The sequence below is a fragment of the Desmodus rotundus genome, chromosome 6, assembly GCF_022682495.2.
Source record: "Desmodus rotundus isolate HL8 chromosome 6, HLdesRot8A.1, whole genome shotgun sequence".
Lineage (NCBI taxonomy): Eukaryota > Metazoa > Chordata > Mammalia > Chiroptera > Phyllostomidae > Desmodus > Desmodus rotundus.
This window is the reverse complement of record NC_071392.1, coordinates 4,135,066-4,161,976: the sequence shown is the minus strand read 5'-3', so window position 1 is coordinate 4,161,976 and position 26,911 is coordinate 4,135,066. Positions and strand designations below refer to the sequence as shown.

Genomic DNA, 26,911 nt, shown 5'->3' with positions numbered 1-26,911 from the left:
AATGCGCCCCGTTCACAGGAACCGTTCAGCAACCTGTAGGAGTGTCCCGCGCACTCGAGGGGCAGGGCCAGTCAGGAGCCAACCATCTCGGCCAGCGCCCAGCGCGCAGGGCACAGGAGAGGGGTCCTCTCGCCCAGTCCAATGGACATGCCCACACAAACCAAATGCTCTATAAACTCCTATTTTCCACAGGATTTATTATTAAAAATCTTTATTTTCATGTATGATTTCTCTTCGACTAGCTGTCACTCCCCACGTTTGATCACTTCCAGCCTTCTGGCCACATACCTACTGAATTGTAAATTAATATTGCAAACCTACAAAAAGAACCACTGAGGTAGTGTTTAGAAGACAAAGAATTATTTCTTGTAAGAAAGAATCCCGAAAACGAGCCGCTGTGAAATCCTAAGTCAACAGAATTTGTAAAAGACACAAACACAGCTCGTACAAAAAATTTGTTCTTCAAAGTGAGTTTCCAGTGCAGCGATAACAGCATTTACTCAATAAGCTCCAAAGCAATGGGATGATCTGCCTCTTGGATGAGATCCCATCTTTTATTCCTTGGATTTTCTTAAATAGCACATCTCTAAGTTGCAGAGTGGCCTCTCAGAAAAGCCACTCTACAGAGAGGATCCGAGAGGCCGGGGTGGGGGCGGGGGCGCAATTTCCATCCTAGACACGTCTAAAATTCTAAAATGGATCGATCCGTTCCAGCACTGGCGGCTCAAGTTTCAGTCTATTCCGACTTTGTCAGCCTTGGACGACGAAGCCCAGTGTTGTCCTAGGTAGACTCAGAGGTGAAAGCAACATTTTAGGGTGCCTCTGAGGTCAACCACATGTCCTTGGAGTCAGAGTGTCTGTCGCGGATGCACGTACGTGTTTGCAATTCTTCCTGCCCTCCCCACCCACCCACGCTTTCTTCCCCGTGGGTGAGACACACTCCCCGAGCCCCCTGACTTTGGGCTTGGCCGTGGACTTGCTCTGACCAATAGGATGTGGGCGGCAGAGAGTCACCGAGGCTTTCAGGGGGTCTGAGTGTTTCCCGTCACCTGTCTCCCACAATCACCCTCAAGAAGAGCACAGCCGAGGCAGCCGCGGCTCCTCCTCAGTGACTCCAGTCATCCCCGGACTCGTGGGTGAGAAACAAAGATCTGCACGTGGGCCGTCGTCAGAGGAAAGGTCAGCATGGCAGCTGACCACAAAAGGGCTTCGGGATTACCGGGATTTTCTGGTACCACCCCGCTCCAGATTGAAATGGCCAGGCCCATTCTCCTAAACGGTGTGCGGAGCCAAGCCAGTCCTCATTTCTGCATGTCCCACAAACGCCAGGCACTGGCCAACATCTGCCTGACATCCTGCTATCTCCTACATGTGAACACATGCCCGCCATCCAGGGTTACTAATTCTTGACCCCCTCCACTAACGTCAAAGCACCCTGAAGACGGACGGGTATCTGATCCCCCAGTGGCACCTAAAACAGCGCGTTGCCCCTTTGCCCCTCGACAATGACTCCCTATTCCAGCTCACAGTTACCGGGGCTTTGCTTTACTGTCCGTGCCCCAAAATGGCCTGAGTCACAGAACTGTTCACGCAGTTGAACTGACAGAAACGACTCGATATGACCTCTCTACCTGAATACACAGGTGAGCTCAAGTACTTTGCAACGAATGATGCTCAGGACTGCTCGCCTACACTGGAGGAAATTCCTTCTGCAGGGCCTGCCACTGCCGCAGTGAGCACTGAGATGGAGAACGGAGGGCGCCTGGCCCATCTCCGGGCTGGCCATTCAAACGTGCAGCACAAGCATGTCACCAGCCCTGGCTCAAGTCCGAGGGAGGGCCCACCAAGGGCCTGTCCACCACCTCACCGGAGCACTTTCCCGTCCCCAGCCTCTCCCTCGCTGTCCCCGGTTCCTCTCTCTCCTGCCCACTGACCCAGCTGTCTAACTTTCTCCGTTACCCTCTATCACCCAACTCCTCTACGTTCTTTTCTTCTCCTCCTCTTCTCTCCGTTCTTTGTTTTTCTTGCCTCTTGCTTCTCTGCCTGCCTTTCATACTTTTAAACCTTGGTAAAGGAGACATTACCAAACACACAGAGTACACCTTCCCCGCACACCAAATCAACCACCTGCCATACACCAGAGATGAACACCAGGCCTCCGAGTCGACGGAAGCAGGTGTGTTCCCTGCAGGATGCTCAGGAACGATGCTCGGGGACTTCTAGAGACCTCCACACACCCTGCGGGTGATTTGTCTTTGCATCATTAGGTACATGTGAAGACAGGGTAAATGTGAAGTGTTTTCCAACACTTGCTCGAAATTCTGCTGAACCCCACGGTTGAAACACATTCTGTTCATCGAAGCTGTGCAGCAGGAAAGATGTCCGCAAACACGCTGACTTCCGTGATAACTGTATCTCATTCCTGCAATCCCTACTCCTGTTTTAAGTAAGATTTAGTGGTATCTAATGAAATTGGGAATCAATCTTCTGCTATACTTAGAAGCAGCCTAAAATTCCTAAATACAGTCACATCTGTCCTTTCTTCCCAGCATATCCTTTCCCCTTTTATTCTGAAAATGGCCCCACCCCTTTCTGCTGAGAGCTGTCACCCCTATGTCACCCTGAAAGCCCACGGAACAATGGGATGCAAACATGTGCTGTCACTTTCTCACTCAGCCCAGGCACAGGCGGGGAGTGCGCACCTGTCCAAAGCTGGCCAAACTGATCTTTGTGCCTGAGCTGACTCAGTCTCAGTCCTTCCCTGAGACTCTTCCCAGTGAAACAAGGACAAGAGGAGAGCTCTCCCTCGGGCAGTGACGACATCGGTCACGCTGAGGCTTGCGAGCTGCCAGCAGCCACTCGCCCTCCGTGGTGAGGAAAGCTGGTCTGTGAGCACAAAGCCAAGATGCAGGCGGTGGAAACAGAGGAGCTGGGCCCCCTGGCAGCACCCACAGCCTCGGTCCTCCTGTCCTCAATGACCCTCCCTCCCGCCTTCCTCATGGGGATGCTCAGCTTTCCCATAAACTCCCCTGTGCCATCTGCGTCAATGCAAGCGGCTTCTCTATAACCCAGCAGCCAAGAAAATTCCACATAACACAGCAAATGTACTACAAGGTAACAAATCTGGATTCTTGGGAGTAAGGTCTAGGAATACGGTAAGAAACTAATGTCTCCGCCACAAACTTAGTATTAATCCACATACTGACATTTAAGATGACACTATGTAACACTTTCTTCATAAGATGATTGATTTCTTATCTTTTTTAGTGAGTGTAGTAAAATTCCCCCTAACAGAAGCCATGAATATATGTGTTCAGTGGGTAGAGGATTGGGATTCTCCGATTTCCATATGACTCTCTGAAATATCAGACCCAAGGTCAGGAGGTGTCATGTTCTGGAAAAATCCATCTCAGGAGAGTGATGGCTGTGCAGCAAAACAACACTAATGAAACTGGAGAAAACATTATTAATGCGAGTATTTGTTACCAAGAGTCACATACCTATGGATGGATTCAAAGGGATCCAAGGAACCAAAACTGGACTTGGGTGGGGGTGGACAAGGCAGTGTTAATCCCATAGAAAGGTTTTGTTTCAAAATCTCAACCAAGAAGTCTAGCTTTCCTCAAAGATTGTGTCTAAGATGAGGTTGCCAGAAATTCAAATCTAAAGAGACAGGAAATGTGAAATCCAGTCTCTGTTAAGTGCATTACACTGCATTTGGGAATGAAGCTGCATGCCTGTAAGTCCCTCTCCTTCTGTGACCCTGCAGTAAAAGAGCTTTGCTTTCAAAGTAAGTGACCAGTTTGCTTGGGGCAGGTGACTGCTACGGCAGGAACTGGAGAGACGAGGCCCCAAAAGCCATCCAATGACAGACACAGAGTCAACGCTCAGACAGTCCCACTTGAGATCCTCTGCTTCACCCCACAAACACCCCTCTCTGGACCTCACGGAGCACCCATGCTCAGGAACAGAACTGATCTTCACCACGGTAAATACGCCGAAAAGCAAATGCATTCTAACTGCTCACAGCTGATGTCTAGCCCCTAACGAGTTTCAACTCTCTCTCTCTCTCTCTCTCTCTCTCTCTCTCTCTCTCTCTCTCTCTCTCTCTCTCACACACACACACACACACACACACACAGCTGGTTATTCTCTGTATGACCACAAGCTCTTAGAAGTTTGTATGGTCATTTTACTTATTTCTTTTACACAGCTATTTAGCATCACGCATGAACTAAAAGCATGCCAATAATGGAAGAAAACAGGCCATATTACAAAATGCAAGTTCTTCTTAATTCCATAAACGTACTTAAAACAGCTAGGTTTTAGACATCTACTTAGAACAATACCGTTTTCTCTAAGTTATTCCAGAAGACTGTTTGCATATAACTTTTGGAAATCTCCTCTCCAAAGCTCTTCATTTACACTTTTCAGTCAGCAACATGCCTAAAGAACACGCTAGACCATCCGGGACCCTGCTCTACACTTTTCTGCCTGCTGGATATAAGTTTGACCCAAACCCGCCCTGTGTCTGCCCTAATGATTTGGTCTTTAAAGTATATTTATGTATGGAATCAAATGGGATTAATTAAAATATCTTAAAATCCCAAGCCATATATATCCACAGCCTATGATATCATTTAGTAAGATGTCTTCAAATCTCCATTTACAATCCCTTTGAAAAAACTAGAGAGACAGAGAACAACCTGGTCATTATTTTTATCCGCCTTTCCTCTGACTATGACTACACCAGAAGGCTTTAGAAAGAAAGTTCTTAAAGTTAGATTTCAGTTCAAGATCTTTTTAAAACCTTTCCATTCCCAGCCCAGAACTGACGCAGACAAAGCCCATCTCTAGTGCCTGAGAAACGATGAAGCGTACGCAGCAAAAATGAAGTCATGTGGACTGTCACCTGCATCGATGCTCCCTCCACTCTTGCCACGCAGGCGACCCGATCGAGGAAGGTCACTGCCACAGGCACCGCCACAAAAAAGCCTTTACAAAAGGCCTTGACGTATCTTTTCACCCAGCCCTGAGACGGCGCCATACCTGCAAACACAAAGAAAACAAGTATGAAATAGAGTCTCAAAACAAATATCAAAAATGGGGGGAAAGAAAGATGCACAAAGCAGCACAAGAAAAACTGAGTTAAAGAAGAGCAACCTCATCTCAATATATTTCACACTCATCCCTGTAACCTTTGGAATAAATTAGATTTAAAATCCCAAAGACAAATGCATTCACTCTGGTTAACTCTGTTTGGTAGCTCCGGTCCACTTGATAATGTTAGTGGGAAATTTTCCCTCACGAAGCAATAAGGCAGAAAAATAGTACGAATTATAACGGATATGCCCCTCACACCCTCAGACCTGTTCTCTTCCACAGTAACAGAATTTTCAGCAAGACACTTCAATGGCTGCCCAGCCTCCCTTGCAGCTAAGTGTGGCCATGTGACTGGGTGTGAGAAAGAGGGATGAGCAGCAATGACATACGCCCACACTGTGCCCTTAAAAGGAGTATGTCCTCCCTTTTCTGTGGCTTGTTTTCTGACACCTGTGATGACGAGGTGGTGACAGGAGTAGCGGCAGCCATTTAAAGTCAACAATGGCAGAGCAACAGAAGGGTCCCGGGTCCCCACCACCATGGAGGCAGTTAAATGAGAGATAAATCACTCCCCATCGTTTAAAAGCTCTAAACGCTACTTCCTATTTTCTATATAAATGTATATACACATATAAAAGTATCTATAACAGAATATTGTTTTATTATTGTTTTAGTCATTCAACAAACACCTATTTATTAGTTGGATAATTAAAGTATAAAGAGAGACCGAAAAAACCAGTCTTATCAAAATGCTAAGAATGGGTAATTCCAGATGCTGGGAATGTAGAGGACGACTGTTTTCTTCTTAGAACTTCTGTTGGTTTCTGACCTTTCAGAAAGAAGGGCCGTCCTAAGAAGTCCCGTTAGTAGACAGAGCTGACTGTGGGGTAATCCCGGTCTGGGTCTCTCTCCCATCACTACGGACAAGCCACGCATCCTCAGGCCAGGCTCTGTGCGGCTCGATGCAGAACACAACCCCTGAGAAAGGTCTTCCCGCTCGGCAGCGATCCACACGCATCACTGAGCGCACTTGCTGTGTGCGGCCAGCGCAGGCTACGATGGAACGGTGCCTCGGTGTGCTTCTGACAACTCCTTAGAGTTTGAACTTAGAAATTCTTACTTTTCTACCACCCACAGTAAGCACTGTAGTTCAAACAGCGGGGGACAAACACTGACAATTCGTATTACAACCCACCTGACTACTTGCCTATTATAGGTAAGTAGGTAGTTAACAAACGGGCTTCAAACACACTGTATTTTAATGATCAGGTCAAATAGGCTTAGGCACCTGGAGGAATTAGACCCCAAAATGAAATGGATAGGACAAATGCAAACTGGAAAACATGCTTCCATACTTCTGTGGTTCTTAGAATAAAAGGAGCCAACATGTGACAGAATGAAAAGATCGTGTGTCCTCCTTGCTGTCCCTTGTGCTCTGCATGTGTGGACCTTCGCTAAGTAACTAGGGACGCCTGCAGAATAAACACTAAGAAAGCCTTCAAATGGGATAACGCCACAGCTACCCCTCGGGGCAGCAAGCAGGACTGCTGTACCAATGAAGGGGAAAAAGAGACATTAACGTAACTCGCATAAATTCAGATTCGAGAATTTTGAGCCTCCCCTTCTTTCCAATGTGCACTCCCCTCCACACTGCTACCCCATCCAGTGGCTGTGACACCCAGGACAGAGCACAGCAATGACACTCAGGATCCCCGAGGTGGCCTAGACCCAGCTGCATGGTTGATCGGCTCACTTCTGGGCCTCAGTTTCCTCAGCTGTACAAACAAAGGTCCTTCAGTATCTAAGGTCCTTCCTGTGCCCAGCATTCCATATGTCTATAAATTTTTCAGCAGTTCCTCCAGGATTTATGCAGAGACCAAAATAAAGAAAGCACTCAGACTAAGGAGAGAGACAGAGCTGCCCTTTAGGTTTGACACTTTAGGAGCCAAGAAGAGTAAAGACTTTGCCTTTATTAAATGACTAATTTAAAAGGGGAACAGAGACTCTGGACCCAGCCCAGATCACACGCAAGACCAAGTGAAGTGCTGGGAAAGAGCCAGGCGCCGCTGCCCCTCCACCTCTCACCTCCACGCTCCACGGCCACCACCTCCCACCCCAGAGTCAGGACGAGCGTTTCTCCGCTGAGACAGCCTCAAAGAGCGCAGGGCAGGTGTGCCGGTGTGAAGGTGTGCAGGTGCTGCCCCCACCCAAGGGCCCAGGAAAGCTGCTACCTTGCAAACAGGCAGTTACTCAGAGGTTCCAGTCCAGTCCTGTCCTACCTGAGCTGTAAAGAACTCCTATCCTTCATAATAATAAAACTTCTTAAAAGCTTCCAACTATCCCCAAAACACTCAAGAAACCTACATAAATGAAAACATGAACATTATACTTCCGGGGCAAGGTGCAAATATGGCGTTCCCACTGTGCTAACGTTAATGTGTTTCCTTTTCTGTATAAATTGCCCAGGGATCATGGGGGTGGTCTGGTCTTTTCTTCACACCTGACATTTGAAAGCTGCCCTGCTAACAAGCACCTAGCATCTGCCTCCTCTGAGAAAATTTCCTTTAAGCAATTACCCTGCAGAACTAACATACATCCCTGGCAGAAGGGAGTAATTTCTATCAGTAACCTCATTCTTCTAGAAACCACACAAGTCATCTTAGCTTCAAAACACTGCTCCTAAGAAAATTACTACCTGAGTAGGAGGTGCACCTGGTTCATTGTTGAAGTTCTTAAACTGAGAATACTTTGAAATAAGCTTTCAGATTTGGCTGGAATCCTACGTGCCGCTTGGCATACAGCACCTGGACGTGGGGGTTTCATGCAGCTACCGACCTCTGCCACAGGCTGACCTGCCCTGAAAATGCCTCTTTCCTGCTCTGACTCGTTAGGGTTTGATCATGCGTGAACTCATCTAAAATCATTCTTGAACTTGCTTACATTTTATCCTGTATCAAGGCCCAATCACTCATCCATAGCAGCCGGGCAGATAAATACCCCTCAAGCCATCTTAATTATTATAAAAACTATTTAAAAATTGTGTGGGAAGTCTGAAGAGGAAAAAAACAAGTTACAAGGCAATATCTTTTGTAACATGCAAAGCCTTCCAATCACATAGCTTGCACAATTGGATAACTAAATCAAGACTTTGTTTATCCATTCAAACTATATATCCAACTACGGACATCAGAGAGCATAAGAACAGGGATCCCCGCACATCTGACCCAACGCCTGACTCGTACTTCCTGACCGCCTACCGTGTGTCTGGGAACTGAGCCGAGGCACCGCACGCGATACAGAGCACGGCAGGTGCGGTCCTTCTGGACCACTTTCATTCTGTCTCCGTGATGTGCCTGCTCCGTGCCAGTCACTATGCTGAGACAGGGCCATGCCACGGTCCCTTCCCCCCAGAAGGACTTGTAACAAGATCACGAGCAAGGGGCAGATAACCACGCTTGATCGGGTAGACCTCACCAGGAGCTCCCGGGACCAACAGCCTCGCTCTGCAAACAGAGCCTCAGCATGTGCGAAACCCACAGGCGTTTGGAGACATCTGGACGAACACAAGGGGAAAATAAGCAATGAACCAGAATGATTTCCATTCCCCTGGAAGCAGGTGTGGGAAAGCAATCTATGGAAACCAATTCAAAAAAAATGTTCAAGGCCACCTTGCTCTTGTCTCATTAAAAATAAATAATACCATCCAAATAAGTCAAGTTAAAGGAGTTCATCATCACCAAGCCCTTATTATATGGAATGTTAAAGGGACTTATCTAAGAAAAAAAAGAAAATCAAAACTATCAACAGTAAAATGACAAGCTCATGGCTATCAACAACTGAACCTAAAAGACAAAAACAAACTAAACAAACAAGTACAACAGGAACAGAATCACGGAAATGGAGATCACATGGAGAGTTATCAGCATGGAGGGAGGTGGGGGAATGGGGGAAAAGGTACGGGAATAAGAAGCATAACTGGTAGGTATGAAACAGACAGGAGGAAGTTAAGAATAGTATAGGAAATGGAGAAGTCAAAGAACTTATATGTGAGATCCATGGACATGAACTAAGGGGGAGAGGAATGATGGTGGAAGGGGGGTGTAGGAGGGAGGGGGATAAGGAGAAAAAAAAATGGAGCTGCAATAGCATAATCAATAAAATACTTTAAAAAATAGACAACTGATAATCTTTACAATGTGAATGCCAACAACAAATTCTTTATCTTTGAACATGTCTGGCTTAGCAGTTCTCACTTGAAAATTCTCAGAAAGGACAAAGTGCATGAAAAAAAATAAAGAATGAAGAAAAACTAGCCAAAAAATGATAAAGGGGAGAAATGTAATGGGGTCAGACCTAAAGTGAATCATGTCTGGCAAAGACACCCAATAAAAAGTCAATACGGGCCGTCTGATGAAGATAAGGGTCCCCTATCATGACCTAAAAACTGCTTGTCTGACAGAGATAATTGTAACTTTCTGTTGGTAAACTGACGAGCGTCTGGATACAGAGAAGAGAGGTTAAAACTGCCATATTGGAGTCAGGAATATTTAAAAGCAAATGAACCCCGAGGACAGGCTCTTTGACAACTGAGACAGGGGGAAACAAGTAGGACCTGCAAATGCACAAAGGCCTCCTGAGGTTCGGGTCAGGGCTCCTTGCACTCACGGCCACTGCCACCCCCACCCTGGCCTCAGTGGAAGAGGGGCCCCCACCCTGTTCGAGGCGGTGCTCCGCAGAGGCAGCGTCACTCAGGGGTAGGGCCCTGCGTGGCAGGCTGGTGGGTGGCAGTTCACATTTCGATCCAGTCATGTCACTTTGAACACACTGCTTCATCTTGCTGAGCCATACGTTTCTTAAAGAATTCATATGAGGTTTTTTGGCCACACAGACCTGCCAGGGAGCAAGATCTCAAATGTCCCCAAGCCACCATTTTCCCATCTGAGAATCCTTGCCGGGTGTTTTGGAAATTCGAAATGTCCACACGCATTTTTTTAAGTAAGCAGAAAACTGGCATCTGAACACACTATACGTGAAGCATTAGAAGACAATGGCTAGATCATCAGTGAAGAAGGTATTTGCTCGAGAAAAGCGTCAGTCGCTGTCTAAAGCAGAGGACTAGCAACAGCAAAGCAAGAAAGGCTGACAGACCCAGAGGTGCCCATTACGTCCGATAACACCAATAATTCTGGTCTTCTGGGCGATGGGGCACCTAGCACATGGGCTCATAGTTTTATTCTGCTTCAAACCTAACCTTGTAAGATGTGACCGGCTGGCACTATTCACATGCCCTGATATTGGCCAGTTAACAGGAATTGTGAAGTGTTTTGAGAATCTATTTTTTAAAAGCAGAATAAAAGAAAAAGATAACTTAGTGCCGGAATTGGACCAGAGGAATAAGTTACATAATAATCACTGAGGGGGAAAAAAAGAAAGGCAAGAGCTGGAACTGTAAGAAACAACTTCAAGAGAAAAGCTGGCACAATGAATCAAAAAGAAGGGTGGGGAGTGAAAAATGCTCACTGTCAAATTGTCACAATGTTTCTGCTATGTTTCCATTTTACCCAGTAAGATGTTGGAAACACCAGGATACCCTGCATGTGGTGAACTTCTCAGCAGAGGAAAATTCCATGTGAAGGGGCACATGGCCTCTCTGAGGTGGGGGAGTGCAGGCCAGCCCAGGGTGTCACATGTTCAGGGCACACGTGAAGAGAACGGAGAAAGAAGGCTGGAGGTGATACCTGTTTTTCACTTTGCTTTGTTTTGTTCCTTAGCGAGGTGAAATCTTCATGACGCCACTACTTTTTTAGTCCGTAGGGAACAAAACCCCCAACACTACACTGGGCCTCTAAGAGCTGGCTGTGGAATTGCCCTCTATCTCCACAGAGACACCACCGGCTGCGTTTACAACTGAGGTCACATCTCAAATGTCAGCTATTAAATGCCATAAATTATGTGAAAATAATTTATCATAAAAATTAACAGGATAGCGAATGGCTTCTCACAGAACGAGAAAAATCCTATTAAATGACAACCATTAGCAAGGAGAAGCTTGGTGGGCTTCACTGAAAGAACCCCCGAATTTGGATTTCAACCTCTACCTTTTTTTCCCCATTTATCAGAAAAGCCTAAGTGCCATCATTAGGTAAAATCACAAGGCAATGCGGACGCGAAGCTAACAACACAGTAACGAAAATGTGTAAAGGAAACAAGCAGGCACTTATCTGCAACCCACACAAAGCAATTAGAGGACTCGGGGGCGTTTCAGCAGAAACCTATTTATTCCTGAAACAATACTATTTTCAATTGGCAAGAGAACATATTTCCAGTATCAGGACACTTACTGAATAGCTAAAAATAAATAAATAAATAAAAATGCATTATTTAGCATTGAGGCTGAATGTCACACTGGCTTTTAAAAAGCCTTATGTAAAAAGCATCCTTCTCAAAAGAAAAATCTCAAAACACTTCAGAAATTAAAACTAAGAAATAGGCATGAGTCAGGGGGAGTAAGAAAAAGACGGTAACTTTGAGAAGCTAAAAAAAGGAAGGAGCGAAGTCCGAAAGTGGGCCCCGGGCAATAATATCAGGGGCGGTGGGCAAACGTCCCGCAGAGGCCCTGGGTGGGGGACAGTCCCCGGGGCACAGGACACGAGGAGACAGCCCCACTCCTGACCTACCTCTCGACCTCCCATTCGGCCAGAGGTCTAGCAATGCTTTGTACTCACTTCTTAATGACCTTTCACAGCAACCCGATTTCTGCCCGACCTGGACAGGCGTCTCATTAGGCCTCAACACGAGGTAGAATAGTCATGTTTTTTTTAAATGAAGAAGTTGAGTGTTTTATTGTATACTTTGTTTTCCTGCAAGGCTGCTTGCTGCTTCACTGTGTATAAATGGCACCCGCAAACGCAGTGCGCTGCAAAATTAAGACAGTGTTGGCTGGCATCTGACACGGTGAGGTCTGACACACACTCTTCTCCACTGCCAGTTATTTCCCACGGAAAGATCATTAAGTACTTTGCCCTGAAATCCAGAGATGGATGTAAGCAAGTTATAGTATTCTATAAGGACTAAGATAAAAATACTATCGTTATGTAATTTTTATAACTAGATTTTACCACAGATAATTTCAGGAATCCTGAATAATGTAACTAGAGCCTAGCTCCACAGCCTGAACAGGCAAATTTAAAAAAGAACATGATTTCAGGGTCTCAGGAAAATCCTACCCTGGCCCCTCCTTTTCATGCCTCAAATACGTCGCTTTCTTTACCAGCCTACAAATGCCTACAGGTGAGTGTAAGACATCAACTCAAATTCATGTGAAGAGGTCAAGAGCAAAACCACCGCTTTCCCTTTGATCGGGGTTGGGAATGGCAACAGGACGGGTCAGCAAAATAACCAAGGCCACCAGACCCCAAAGGGCAGGGACGGGAAGGCAAGGTCCTGAAGAGGTGGGACTGGGAAACACAATGTGACCAGCCAACGGGGACCGGCCACTGCTCTCAGCAGAATGATAAACGTAAACGAGAAGCTCGGCCTCTCCCTTCCCCCAACCCCGCAGGGAGGCACATCAGGACTCTGAGGAGTCCTCTCTCAAACACAAAACCTGTCCACACCGTGGTCGGGGTTCCGGAGGGCTGCCCGCAGCCCATCCGCAGCAGCTGTGTGTCCACAGGGAGCTCAGCCAGCAGCCGCAGGCTCCGCGCTGGGTGAAGACGCAGCCAGATGAGGAGGTGCGCCTGCTCGGCCTGAAAGCAATAGCAACTAATGACTTTGGAGTGAGTGGCGCCGGTCCTTTCAATGTATAAGCAGGTGACACGCACTCTTGTTGAAATGGCAACAGAGGTCAGGCTGGCAACACTTCGTGTGTCTTCTCTAAAAGGGGCCGGGGGCTGGGAGGGCGGGAGCAGCCAAGAAGTCAAAGCACAAAGTGGCTCCTCCCGGGGACTGGGGCAGATGGAGGGCGGCCCTCTCTGGACTCGGGGACCCAGGGCACAGGGCACCCAGGGAGCCCCCAGGGAGCTGAGGGGTTATTAGGATTGCTCCCGCACACGCGAATGCCTCGTTCCGATTTCGCCCCCTTGCTGGTGTATTAGAAGATTCTGTTTAAGATACCTGTGAACCTTCATCAACATGCAGCACTCTGAAGTATCTGCCGATCGAAGCCTTTAAAATTACCCATGGAAGTATGAAATGGTACAAAAAAAAATTTTTTTAATGCTGTGGGCAGGTACTGGCAACAAAATACAATGACCCCTACCGCGTAATTCCAAAGAATTCTCAGAAGTTGGGGAAATACAGCAACTTCAAATGTCCCCAGGTTACTAATGATACTGTTTTGTGTATCTGCTTTTCGTACTTGGCCAGTAAGAGCCAGTGGCTGTCAAATCCAGCAGAGCATGGCCTATGTGACATCCCGTCGGCCCGACACGACTCCTGCAATGACCTGATGCATAAAAGCTGTGCTGTCAGTGCAGGCGCGGCCCTGGGTATGAGTGGGACGAGATGGGGCTGTGTGGTTTAAAAGTGTCCCCGCACCTTCCCTGACGGGACCCCCTTCAGAGGAGCCTGATTCCCATCTTCTCCAGGGCCGGCTGGACGTCGGGACTCGCTTTGAGCGAACACAATGCAGCACCGTTATGCTGTGCATTTCTGAGGCTGGCTGTCGTAAGCAGGGCTTCCTCCTGGCTCCCTGTCCCGGATCCCCACTCTGGGCGAGCCAGCACATGCCGCAGGGACAGCCGGCCTGGCGGAGGCTCCCTCCCACAATAGCCAGCAGCCCCCTAGCCACCGTGGGAGGACCACCTGCAAAGCAGGGCCGCCCGCTCCATGGAGCCTTCCGATGACTGTGGTGTGGGTTGCAATGGGAAGTTCAACCTTAAGAGAGACCCTACGCCGGACTGGGAAGCTGAGCTGCTCCTGAGTTTCCGAGCCGGGCAAACTGTGGGAGGTGATGTTTTAAAACTACTGAGTTTGGGGGTTATTGATTTTGCAGAAATAAGTAATAAAACAGTAAATCAAGAAAAGATCCAAAGACACAAAGAAACTTGGTACAAGGTAAAGATATTAACATTGAGGAGGAGGAGCTAGAATTAACCAATGATTCTGAAACAACGAGCCATAAGTTGGAGGGGTGAAAAAACCAAAGGTGGATATTTATCATTATAGAAAAATAAATTCTACATAATTCAAAGATTAAATATAAAAATTAAAAAAATAAAAATAATGAAAGAAAGTAAAGGCAGGTAGTCTTTTAGCAGTGATAAGAGGTCTTTCTGAACATTTTACAAAACCCACAAAACATAAAAGAAAAATAGATGGATTTGACCATGTAAAAACCAAAGCATACCATAAATAAGGTTACAAGATAGATAATCAGCATGATATATAAAAACATGGCAATGTACATTAATTACATAATTCTTATAAATTATAAGAAAAAAGAGAAATGTTCTGAAAGACAAACAAAATACATGAAAGGCATTGCCCTGAAAGCGAACCGTGCAGAGTATACAAAGGCATAAAAAGGCGTTCAGCCACAGTAGCAATAAAACAAGTACCAAATGAAAACAAAGTATCACCTTTGCAACCTATCAGACTGGCAAAGGTTTCGAAGACTGAAAGCACCCAGTGTGGGAAAACAGACCTCTCTCGCGGTCCTGGTGGAGTGAATGGGTACAACCTTTCTGGAAGGTACCATGGCCACAGGTACCAAAACCTTCTGATACAGAAGGTTTCGCATCATGGATCCACCTTCCGGTGCAGAGACATCTCTTCTGGGGGCAAAGACACGACCAAAGGTTTTCAGTAGCGCTGTTTGTAACAGTGAAAAACGGAAACAACCTAAGTGTCCGGAATACGTAAGCTATGCCATGCACTGAAGTGGAATAATGTGCAATCGTTCAAAAGGACACCCACCGTCCAGCTATGTTGCTTGACATTGGGTTTTGAAGGGGAAAAAAGCCAGAAAACTGTAGGTGTGGTACGAACTCACGTCTTTGAAATTTCAGACACACGCACATCACTGTTGTCATCGTAATCAGCAAAAGAGGTCAGGTGAGGAAGAGAATGAGCCAAAATGATGGCAGTGGGAGCATTTATTGGCAGTCAAGGGCGGGGGAGGGGGGGGGGGCGGGAATTATGTTCCCCTACGCTTTCCCACGTTATCTGAATTCTCAACAGTGGGGAGATATCATCTTCACATATTAAAGTGATTTTTTCTGCTATGACAGATATTTCTTTAATAGGCCGGAAAATGATGTCCTCTGTGTTGGCTTATACATAACTTTCCCAGCACAGGAAGTTTTCTCAGACATAAAGGGAAGGTCTCACCGAGGGGCTTCAAGACCTCCACTCTCTGCGTTAAGCTTTCTGAGGAAGCTGAGTGCAGATGAAGAAATGCACATTATTCTCCTTCGGTTGAGTTAAATTAAATTGGTACGTCCACACCCGGGATCTGGTTTTTAACTCTGATGAAATCAGTCCTTGTTAGAAGTGATGACTGCACTGAACCTCCAACTCAAAGGAGGAAAATGGGATTCGAGGCTGCCTGAAATTCACAGGGTTGACGCTGGGCGTGAATGCTGGTTGACATTTAACCATTTTCAGTATAACTCATTGTCATTTTTGTGTTTGAGTTCTGTTTACAAAATCCCACTTGTTTCAAATCATCTGTTCCTAACTCTATTTTCCCTACACGTCCTATCACTTTGCAGAATTAAAGGTTTTTCACCAACACAAACATGGTATTGAGAGAGAAATGTCTGTGCTGTTCTGAGTAAAATGCAAAGATGTGGAGAAATAGTCCATAAGTTAAAAAAAAAGAAAAATTAAACTTTATTTTACTTTCACCATAGTTTTTTTTAACTTTTTTGGATTGGTTGATTTAGAAAGAGAGGAAGAGGGCAAAGAGAACAAGAAACATCCATTTTTGTTCCACTTATTTCTGCATTCATTGGTTGCCTCTTGTATGTGCCCTGACCGGGGATCGAACCTGCAACCTTGACATATTGAACAAAACTCAAAATCTAAACAAGATGGAGAACGAAACAGGCATTAACTGTGGTGGGTGGAGTGGGGACTGATCCAATTAACTCCTTCGTGTGTGTGTGTGTGTGTGTGTGTGTGTGTGTGTGTGTGTGTGTGTGTGACAAACAGAAATGAGCTTTATCATTTCTCTCACATGTAAGTGTTTAGAAATGAGCAGTTCCTACGCTCCTACATTACCCACTATGGCAATTCACTGGCCATCTTTCTTTTTTAAAAGAAACACTGTATTGCAGCATAGTTGGCAGACAAAAAGCTGTGCATCTTTAATGTAGACAGCTTGACGAGTTGGGAGATAAGTGCACACCATGAAACCAGCAGCACCGTCAATGCCACAAACATACCCGTCGCCTCCAAACATGTCCTTCCCCCTCTTTCAGTCCCACTACCTTTGAACAGAGTGCTTCGTTACATGCGCTCAGCTGGGGTGGGGAGGAGGAACGCAGTGGGGAAAGCTGTTTTGTTTCAGAGACGTGGTAGGACTGAGCAGATGAGTAAAGGGGTCAGTTGGGAGCCAGGTGCTGTCTGGGGGCAAGGGAGCTGTAAACACACTAGGGGACCTCAAGGAAGAACCGTCTGGGGACCCAAGAGCAAAGATCCCGCCGTGGTGATCACTGTTTCTGTATCTAGTTCGGGGCCCTTCAGAGAAGGCTTGGTCCAGGGCCGGGCCCCAGAAGGTACGTATGAAAGGAGCCTGGGACATCCTGTTATGCCTCTGGGTAAAGAAGGGCTCAGAAAGTGATGAACACACATGGGGGGCGCTGCTGGAAGGGGTTCCTACTGGCCAAACGAGGGGAGATCTGACCACATAAACAGTTAACGTCAGGGATGATCATAAACCACTGAAAAACGCCTTTGGCTACGCTTAGTTGCTGAAAATAGGCAATATGAAAGAACCGGGCATTTAGCTTCAAAAGGTAAATTAGGCAGTGCTCATTTTAATTTAGTGGAATACCATAAAAATACTTTATGAATTGATGTTTAATAAAGGGCAAAATATTATTTTAACATAAGTCTCCTTTGGGATCATTCTCAGACAGATGTTAGAAATGAAGTTCCCACGCAGGTAAAGAAATTTTTTTTCAATTCATCAACTATCCTTCAAACTAATTTCAAAAGTATAACTGTTGAGCTGAGTAAACAAAGCCGTCCGCTATGATTACAGCTGCCTATCCAATCATTAAGTGAATCTGGGATCCAGTTGTAAAATACAAACTGCGCACCTGAACTATTTAAAATGCACGACGCCTTGTAAATCACGCTTAGTCCTAGTAGTCAATGGTTGGACCCCCTGGGTTTGTCAGGAAACATACGATGTTGAAATTAGCTCAGCCTAAAGGACGGTGGGAGAGCAGAGAAATGATTACAAAAAAGCGATCTGAGCTGGCATCTCTGCCTTTGGCACTTAATTCCTTTCGGGTCAATGAGCACCTCTGAGACCTGCCGGGTGCCAGGCCGAGTATCAGTTTCTACCCTGGAAGAATGAAGACTTATCTGTGCAGATACTGAACATTGTTCCTCGGAATCACTCTAGCCTTGCGATAAGGTGAAGAGGACCATGAAAATAACCTGAAGAGAGAGAGGTGTTATCAAAGAGAGAGGCCGCTGGGGGCGTTACGGAAAGACAAACTGCACGGCATTCCACTCTGGCCTTCCTATCCCAGAGCGGGTCTGTCAGCCCAGCAGCTGCGCCAAGGTCCCAGTGGTAGGCGGCCAAGGTGTCCTGTCCTGAAAAATACAAACCGCAGCTTCCTCGTAACGCTCCCTTTCCCACAGGAACTATCACGCTCCCCGGATCCAGCACACACAGCTAATTACGATGTCATCTGCGCTCCATCCGGCTACTCCACCCAGCCACCAGCGATTTCCCGAAGCGTCCTGCCCTTGCCTGTCTCCAGGCCCTGCTTCCTGTTCTCCCTTTCGACTGCACCCCTCTTCCCTCCTTTCTCTGCCCTGGCCAGCCCTGATTCACCCTTTGAATTTGCTGAGACGCTGCTCCACTGGGAAGCCTGCCTCGCCCAGGGTAAATGAGGTGCCCTCCTAGGTGGCCCCCTAAAACCCAAGCACCCCCCCCAGAGCAGTCAGCACACCTGCCTTCCTCTTCCTCCCCGGCAGTCGGCCGTCCCTGCAGTCGACCGTGCATTAGGGAGGGCAGGGATGCTTGTTCACCGCCCACCTCAGTGCCTTGCCCCACAGCATTCGCTCTTAGTTTCACGGAAGAAATTAAGAACTTACTTTCAGTAACTTACTGCTAAAACTAATTGTAATTATTTATTTTGGTAAGCTAACCTCAAAATTTCCTGTCCACGTAAACTACGTTCCACTCAGAACGTGATGGACGTGGTCGAGGGGTGGGCAGACCACGTGCGACACGCTGCGTGTGGTATGTGTGAGCCACGTGAGAGCAGGTGCCTGTGTCTGCCTGATGTCCCCGCCTCTCACCTCTCATCGGACACGTTGACTTGGCAGCTGAAGACATGCAAGAAAGTGCTTTTTAAAATACACAAAGCTTCAAGAGGCTGATTTGGGGGGTGCTTTTTTCTCCAATAAATCAGAGCACACAACTCTGACTAAAAGCAGCAGCGATGGATAACAAGAATCAGGTAACCTTTCATTACCCATTCAAACTATGCAGCATTAAGAAATTTTTGTTCAATGAACAGCTTACTTTTAGGAAGGGTTTAGCTTGTTGTTCCTTAAAAGCAGTGTCTTTCGACCCGTGTTCCAGTGTCCTGAAGGTTCCAAGAGGCTCCGGGGCCAGGGGCACTGGTCACAGGGACAGAAGGGACAGGACTCTGAGCCCCAACTCCCAGCGTCATTCACAGCCGCTCTGCTTTTATCTGTTCTTGTTCTGCAGTTTCAATAATTGTATGTAAAAAAGGATTTTCCTTGACGAGGCGTTCACGACATTAAACTGAGAACAAGGAGAAAGGTCAGAAAACACTGCCTTACAGGATCAGTGGTGGGGGGAGGCCCACACCATATAGGTCAAGCCCTAAAGTCTTTCACAGGGCTTGCCTGGACTGAACTCATCTCAGGCAGGTTTGCAGGCCCTTATCTGTGCTAAAGTGAGAAATGCCACGTGGATGCGGAGACGCCCAGGTGGAGAGGAAACAGAGTGGGTTCTGAGAAGCATCGTTATTTCCGAAGCAGCTATTTCTAAGTGTCTGCATCTTACAATGTTTAACAACTTTATTCATGCACCAATCTTCCAGGTAACCATTCATAACACAGAATCCCAAAATAATCCAACTGAGCCACGGAAAAGCCCACTGGGAAAGCCAACTGAACACATGTCCTGGACATGAATATCTCATAACACTTTAATAATCTCTTAGTGAAAATCACCTTCAATGGAAAAATCTACCAAACTCCCATTTAACAAGAACCTTTAGCCACTTGCCAATGAAGAAGCAGAAAGGGAACAAGGTGAATGAAACTGGGGGTGCCCCAGCACCCCACATCCAGAGGCCCAGTGGGGAGAATGGTCGTTCTGGTGAGCACCCCAAGGAGGCAGGCGCAGAAACGGAACTCTCCCGTAGAAACCTGCAGCCCCCGGGGCACCGCGCCCCTGCAACTCCGCAACACCGCGGTGCCAGCAGGGCTCCGCTGCGAGGCAGGCAAACGGCTGCGAACTAGTCCCAGCTCTGTAAGTTCCCAAGTTAGGTGAATCGGAAATCTTTAGAGCTGAACGTGTCTATTTATTCAAGAGGTTTATGGAGGTGAGAATCAACCTCATCTTCATCTCTTCCAGGAAACCTCACGGTGCCAGCTGGCAGCTCCAAACTCCCAGGCAGGTGCCAGCCACACCCTCGCTTGGCACCCAGTGTTGCCCGTTCCCTTCCCCCAAACTAGACCACAACCTCTACAGGGAGGAGCCGGGTCTCACTCCTCTGCATGTGCCCCAAAGGTCTCAGGATGTTGCTAAGCATTTTCAGGTGCAAAACAAATGTACCTTGACAGGTTGTTTAATTTTACATACGGTTTACGTTAACACCTGCTTACAAGGTTGATGGAAAGAGAGTTTGGCACGGTTGCGTCGGACACTCCATCCCCTTAAATGCCGGTCAGGAATGTGAAGGGACAAACTGGGTGACCGGAGCAGGCCATGTGAGAGCCAGCATGTGTCACTCCCAAAGGGCCATCTGCCCACCCTGTTCTAGGGCTTCTTCCAAGGCTCAGTACAAAATTGGAAATCGGAAAACCGGGACTCAAGCACTAGCTATGCCAATGGCAAGACAATCAATTCCTGTTCGAGCAGATGCCTCTAAGGTTCTCTGCTCCAACTACCTACGACTCTAACTTCAGGCCTTTACCTTTGGTATAGAAATCCAAGGGGTGGCCCCTTGACCTGTCCCAGTATCACCATCACCACTGCCCCTGGGCTCCCAGCCAGTTCTGACTTTGGCAGCAAGGTAACCCTGCTCAGGAAATCGGGGTCGATGACACAGTTAAACGACCTTCCCCTCGACCTTTACTTCAGACCTGTGCACATTTACCAAACACACAGCAGGTGGCCGGCTGGGTAGTACAGGATAACTACTCACTTTGGAGAACTTCTAATAAATTCCTGCTTTCAGCATCAAAGGTAAGTGCCCCATTTGCAAATAAGCACCAGTAATAATAAATAAAACTAAATGACTTCCATAGTGGTTGGCAAATGGGTTTCTCTCAACTTAATCAACAGCTCAGTAGCCCTGAGAATAACTCCCTGATCTTTTTAATTTTGTAAGAAACTTATTTTTTATTGTCTCCTCGACATCGAATGATATTAGGAAACATAGCAATGGTAGTTACAGTAAATGGCTTAGAAAGAAAATCCAGTAACAATTCTGATAGATTTCAGGGAATATATGAACCAGATAAAAATATATGAGCCATACAGAAATTCAAAGCAGCTTAAATTAATACCTATCAGTTCTAAATAATGAGGAAGTTTTTCAGAACCTAATGTAGCTTTGTCCTGCAAAAAGGCTAAGCATATCACCCAAAGACCTTTCCCCGGCCAAGTCTTTTGCTATCCAGTTAATTAAAAAGAAAGGCGGCCACATGACCTCTTCACACAGGGCCAGCCAAAGACCCATCGTGCAGTCACAAAAAGTCAGTCTGAGAAGTGAGATGTCCCTAACAGGATCCTGCAGACAATATTTAAAATGCAACTTCTCCTTGGCTAAAATTATGCCTGAATTTTGCTACCTTTGGGGTAACTTCAGTACAAATATTTAACAGTCACATAAAATTTCTGACTAACGGTGCAGTGAGGTTTTGTTTCTATTTTTTAATAAAGATAGACTGATGGCCACTCACAAAATCAGCCAAAAAAGTACTCTGCCACAAAATCAACCAAAAAAGTACTCTGCCACAAAATCAGTCAAAAAAGTATTCTGCCCTGAGTTCAGATCTATAAACTCAGAAAGAAAGAGGAACTGGAAAAAAGTGAAAAAAACAATTTTATTGGGAAACCAGTGAAATAAAAATTCCAGTCCAGTAACGACTATTGATTACTTTGTGTTGTCTAAAATATTATATCACTATATCAATATTATAATAAAGTTCTGTTATGCTAATGACCTTAGTTAATGCCTGCATTAACTCTACTTTATCCCATTTTAAAAGCTATAAACTGACGTTCAGAGGGGCTGGGCCACCCCTGAAGGTCACAGGGTCAGACAGCAGCAGAGCTGAATCCGGTGACCTGTCCCTATGGCCTGCACCCTTGAGCACTCACGGCCACTGCTTGGTGGCCACTGGCCACCCCCAGGGTGACCACAGAGCAGGACAATCCCAGCATTCCGGTGCAACTGAGCTGACGGGAGCTCCGACCACACAATTAACCGAGGCCACTACATAGGAGGTAAAGGTGCGAGGCTCACTAATTGTTAGTGAACGTCCGAACGGCCAGGGGGTGCAACAGGAGGAAAAGTACCAATCTATATACATCAATTAATGGGAAAATACCATTAGAGTTGTCTTTGCACTTAACAAGTACTGAAAACCCTATTTCCCCGTGGCCCCCTGGGCCCTCTGAATTGCCTCTAGAATTTGAAATTTCATGGCCAAAGCAAAAGCTGGGAGATGCACATTCCTAAACATTGTTCCCTTTTTTTTGCAGCTTCCCTGCTGCATTTCTTACCTGGGTCTCCAAACACTCAGAGGGGAGCCATACCGACTCCCCTGTACGTGTAACATGTAAAACCGGAACTGCCACAGAATCAACGTGACCTTCACAGTGTAACGGCGCCCACAACATGTAGTTAATTCTAGGGAGACATCTTCTGGTGCTTAACGCATAATCTTCATAGGTAATATTTTCATAGGTAATATAAAAGCAAATACAGAACAGAGACCTTAAAAATCAACCCCACTTTTAAAATAAAAAGGGCAATTAATTTTAAACTACCACTCGTTCTGCAGTTGTTACATTACCTAGTCGGTACACATTCATAGCCGTACTCGTATGCCCTGCTTCTCACGTGCAAAGCTGATGTGAGCGTCACCCTACCCCAGCCACCTCCTGCCACTGATAGGGCCTCCTGATTGTGATTAATTTTCCCCCAATTCACCCACATCCGTTTGCATGAAAACAAAACTATGTGCCTGGCTGAGGGTCAAGATGAGCCGTGGGCCGACAATTCGATCCTTGGTTAACCCCAAGACTCTGGTCTCGAAAGCATGCTTTCTCACCTACCAGACCCCTAGGTCCAAGACGCTAGAAGCAAAGATAATATTTAGGTAGTGGGTATTACCATACAATTACATTGTGTGTGGGAGCAAATGGAGACTTCTATCTTCAGATCCAATCATATATTTGTGAAAAGAGGTATGCAAATCAGATAGCTTTCTAAGATGACAAACTTTCCCTGTGAGAATCACACTTCAGATAACTCACTCTTACAATTTTTTTAATTCCATAATCAGGTAGCAATCCTTGAGAATATATCTTTCCCTTTTGACTTCCTTGATTAAATATCTTCAATAGAAGCAGATCGGGAAAACACTTTTCTCAGCCTCCCCCCCCCCTTTTTTTTTTTTTACGGCACTGCTGGCAGCAGGAAGGAAAAATCAGCAAGACAAATGACTTCAAAATCCACCCCATCCTCCTTTCCCAAGAGGTGTGAGCAGGTACATACTCTGGCCTTTAGCTCCTGGGACTTCAGAAGAAAAAGAGACCGAGGAAACGAACTGAGCAATCTAATACCCGGCTATGGAACAAATTCTGCCCTTGAAATTGGGTGTGGCTCCCATCACCGCTCCGAGTTCAGTTCGCATTTCTTTAATGCAAAGACTGAAACGGCAAGCACACCGCATGCAGAGACAAAACAGTGACACGTCAACACAGCCACTAAATCCATCGGGCCCAGTGAATTTCCATCGTACTCTGATTTATGGAGGGGAAACTCGAGAACACAGCGTCTCTAGCTTTTTGTGCACTAAATATATTCTGCTCCACTGACTGCAAGAAATCTTTTACAAAGATGGTCTCTGGCCAAAAGCCAGTAAAACTGGGCTTGCTGCAACAGAAGAGCGGAGCAAGATGAGGTCCGTGTTCCACCTACAGAAAATAACGTCTGTGGGCTTTTTGCAGGCGACCCTGAGAACAGACTAGGCTAGTCAGCTGGGTAGGAAGTAAAGTGCAGGAGGACCAAAGGAGTCTGAGTGCTTTCCATCCCAGACAGGACGGGAGTGAGACCAAGCAGGAATCAGACAAAAGCCCCAAGCCTCCCCCATACTATGAGGAGGACAGAGTAAAAGACAACCCCAGGAAGGAAGACGCCTGCGCCCAGAGTTCAGGAATGCGTGCGCATGTGCACACACCACAAAAGGACATTATTTTACACTATTAACACGTAACCGAGAAGAAAACAGCCATGCCTGGTTCGTTAGCTCTGCCCACAGAAGCTCCCAACAAGCACCATGAGATCTCTTTGACCACATCTTAATTCCCCGGGCCAGAAACTGCATTTTCAGATGGAACCCATGCCATCTTGTTTGACAGTTCATGGCCACCATAGCAAAACGGGCACAACCCCGCAAAAGGACTCTGTTTACGGAGCCCACAGAATCTCTCGGCAGGCTCCTACCTAATCCCCTCACCTCCCGCACTACCTACATCCTTCCTAAAAACATAAACCACGATACTGCTCCATTTAAAACACTTTCATGACCAGACAGTGGCAAAGTCCGAAGTCTGGGGCCCAGCATTCGAAGACACCAAGAATCGCCCTATTCTTTGCCGGCCTCCTCTGGCTCCGGTCTGTGAGTGGTCCCTTCACCTTCCCTCTCTGAGCCTTTACTTGTGCTACCCACCCCTCAACCCACCCTGGGCCTAGAGATTCTTTCTATCCCTCTCCACCCCATATACACTGTACTCTACTACCAGCTCAGAATATCACCTCCTGCTTTGTGGGATCACAGGCGATCTTCCTTATCCATATCCCATCCTGGGCCCTGCCAGAGCTTTGTTTGTGCCTCATTTTGGACACTTAGATTATATTCTGAATCTTAGCCATCTATTTGCATATTCATCTCCCCTCTTTCTACCACAGGGCTCTTTTTTGGAAAGAGTAGGAGGGATTATATATATATGTGTATATATATATATATATATATATATATATATATATACATACACACACACACACACACACATATATGCATATATATGTATATATATATATTTTTAATTGCAGTAAAATGCATGACACTAATTTATCATCCTAACCACTTTTAAGTGCCATATTTTGCCGTGTACAATGAGCACTTTTTGCCCACATTTTTAAGGGAAAAGAAGGATGTGCATTATACGTTGGTAGTACCTGAAATACCTTGTATCTGTTCTTGCATTTTATAATTATTGGTTACATAAAATTTCTTGTGCCATGGTATGTTCAAAAATAAATGCTAAAGTTCCTTTATAATACTAAAGACAAGAATCTAAATATAAGTAAATACAAAATTGAATTAAAACATGTAAATGAAAGATTTTTTCCCCCGAAAGTTTGGGCCAAATACGTGGGTGCGCATTATACACACAAACGCGGTATACGTATTTTTAAGTACGGGGTTCAGCAGTGACAAGCAAGTCCACGCTGCTGTGCAGACGGTACCCAGAACTCTCTGTCTCGCAAGAGTGAAGCTTCAGACCCATGACCCAACTCCCCCCATTCCCCCCCACACCCAGGCTCTGGCCCTCGGCGTTCTAACACTTCCTGTCTCTGTGAGTTTGAATACTCATGTAAATGAAACCCTACCGTAGTTGTCTTCTTGTGACCAGTCTATTCTGTTTACCGTAATGTCCGAAAAGTTCACACACATGGTGGCATGTGTGAGAATGCCCCGCCTTCTGAAGGCTGAGTGAGACGCCGCTGTACGGCCGCAGCGCGTTTTGCTTGTGCGTTCGCCCACCTGTGCGCACTTGGGTGGCTCCCGTCTTTTGGCTACTGCGGGCAACACCCCTGGGAACATGCGTGTTAGAGGGCCGGCCTTCAGCTGCGGTGAGTCTATACTCAGAAGCGGAATTGCCGGATCGTATGGCAATTTTGTTTTCAATTTCTGAGGAGCTGCTGAACTGTTTTCGGCTATACCATCTCACATGCTCACTAAGCATGCCCAAGAATTCCAATTTCTCCATGTCCTTACCAACTCTTGTTACTTTCTGATTTTTTAAATAGTAGTCACCCTAGTGAGTGTGAGGTAGCGGTATCTCACTGTGGTTCTGTTTTCCATTTCCCTAACGATAAGTGGGCTTGAGCGTCTTTTCAAATGCTTGTCGGCCACTTGTATGTCTTCTCTGGAGAACGGTCTCTTCAGGCCCTTTGCTCATTGCTTAACTGGACTGTGTTTTGTTGCTGAGTGGTCAGAGTTTCTATATACTTACTAACCCCTTATCATTTATACGGACTGTGGAGTTCTTTTAAAAGCATTTTTCTACTGTATTTACAATTCAACATGTAATAGAGAAATATATTTTGAGTTGAATATATTTCTTCCTTTTTACACTTTTTGTAAAATACAAAACTCAAAGTATCTAAGAAGGGGTGTACAGTGGAAAATAAGACTCTTTCCCTACCCTGTTCCCCAGTCACCAAGAGCCAATCTCCAGAGGCACTTTCCATTTTTTTAATAATTCCCTCCAGAGATGTCCTGTGCCTAGACAAGAAAACAGTACCTTCATTTACTCACCTCCACAACAGTAATCTACTAATACCCACGGGTCTACACCTCACCTCTTCAACAATAATTACTCAACCTCAGTATATATAAACTGCCTCGTTACTCTAAACAACTACTAAATATTCCACTATACGTGCCATAATTTATTTAGCCGCTCCACTGAGGATGAGCATTTCAGCTGTTTCCGATAGCTGTCAAGAATATCCTTAAATATATATCATTTCACACACATACAAGGCCTGTAGGACACAGCCATCAAATGGCGTGTCTTTTAATGTGTGCTAACTATGTTCGAATTGGTTCCAGGGAGAACTCAGACCCCCGTGAGGAAAGACGACACTGCCTATTTCTCTACGTGCTCGAAGACACGTTGTTTCCAAAATGTGTCTCTTTGCCAATCTGATCGGCTAAAAAACGGTATCTCGTTGAAGTTCGTTTTGCATCTCTCCTACTCTGTCTATTCGCAGCCTTCAGAGCTTTGTCTGCTTTTCTATTGCATTGCTCGTCTCTTCCCCTTTTCTTTCTGAGTCCTTTATATATTTTTGAAAATAGCCATTTGCCTATGATATGAATTGCAAATCTTTTTTCC

The 26,911-nt window shown here is 46.1% G+C and overlaps 1 protein-coding gene across 6 annotated transcripts in view; it reads right to left on the bottom strand.

Annotated features, from left to right (window-relative positions):
• IMMP2L (inner mitochondrial membrane peptidase subunit 2) overlaps positions 1-26,911 on the bottom strand; it is a 614,910-nt gene that overhangs the window by 576,416 nt on the left and 11,583 nt on the right. For all 6 annotated transcript variants that reach the window (XM_053926192.1, XM_045197291.2, XM_045197292.3 and 3 more), the window contains one exon: positions 4,913-5,049. In XM_053926192.1, coding sequence (XP_053782167.1) covers positions 4,913-5,047 — 135 coding nt within the window. In that variant the 5' untranslated portion in view covers positions 5,048-5,049. The remainder of the gene's footprint in view (positions 1-4,912; positions 5,050-26,911) is intronic.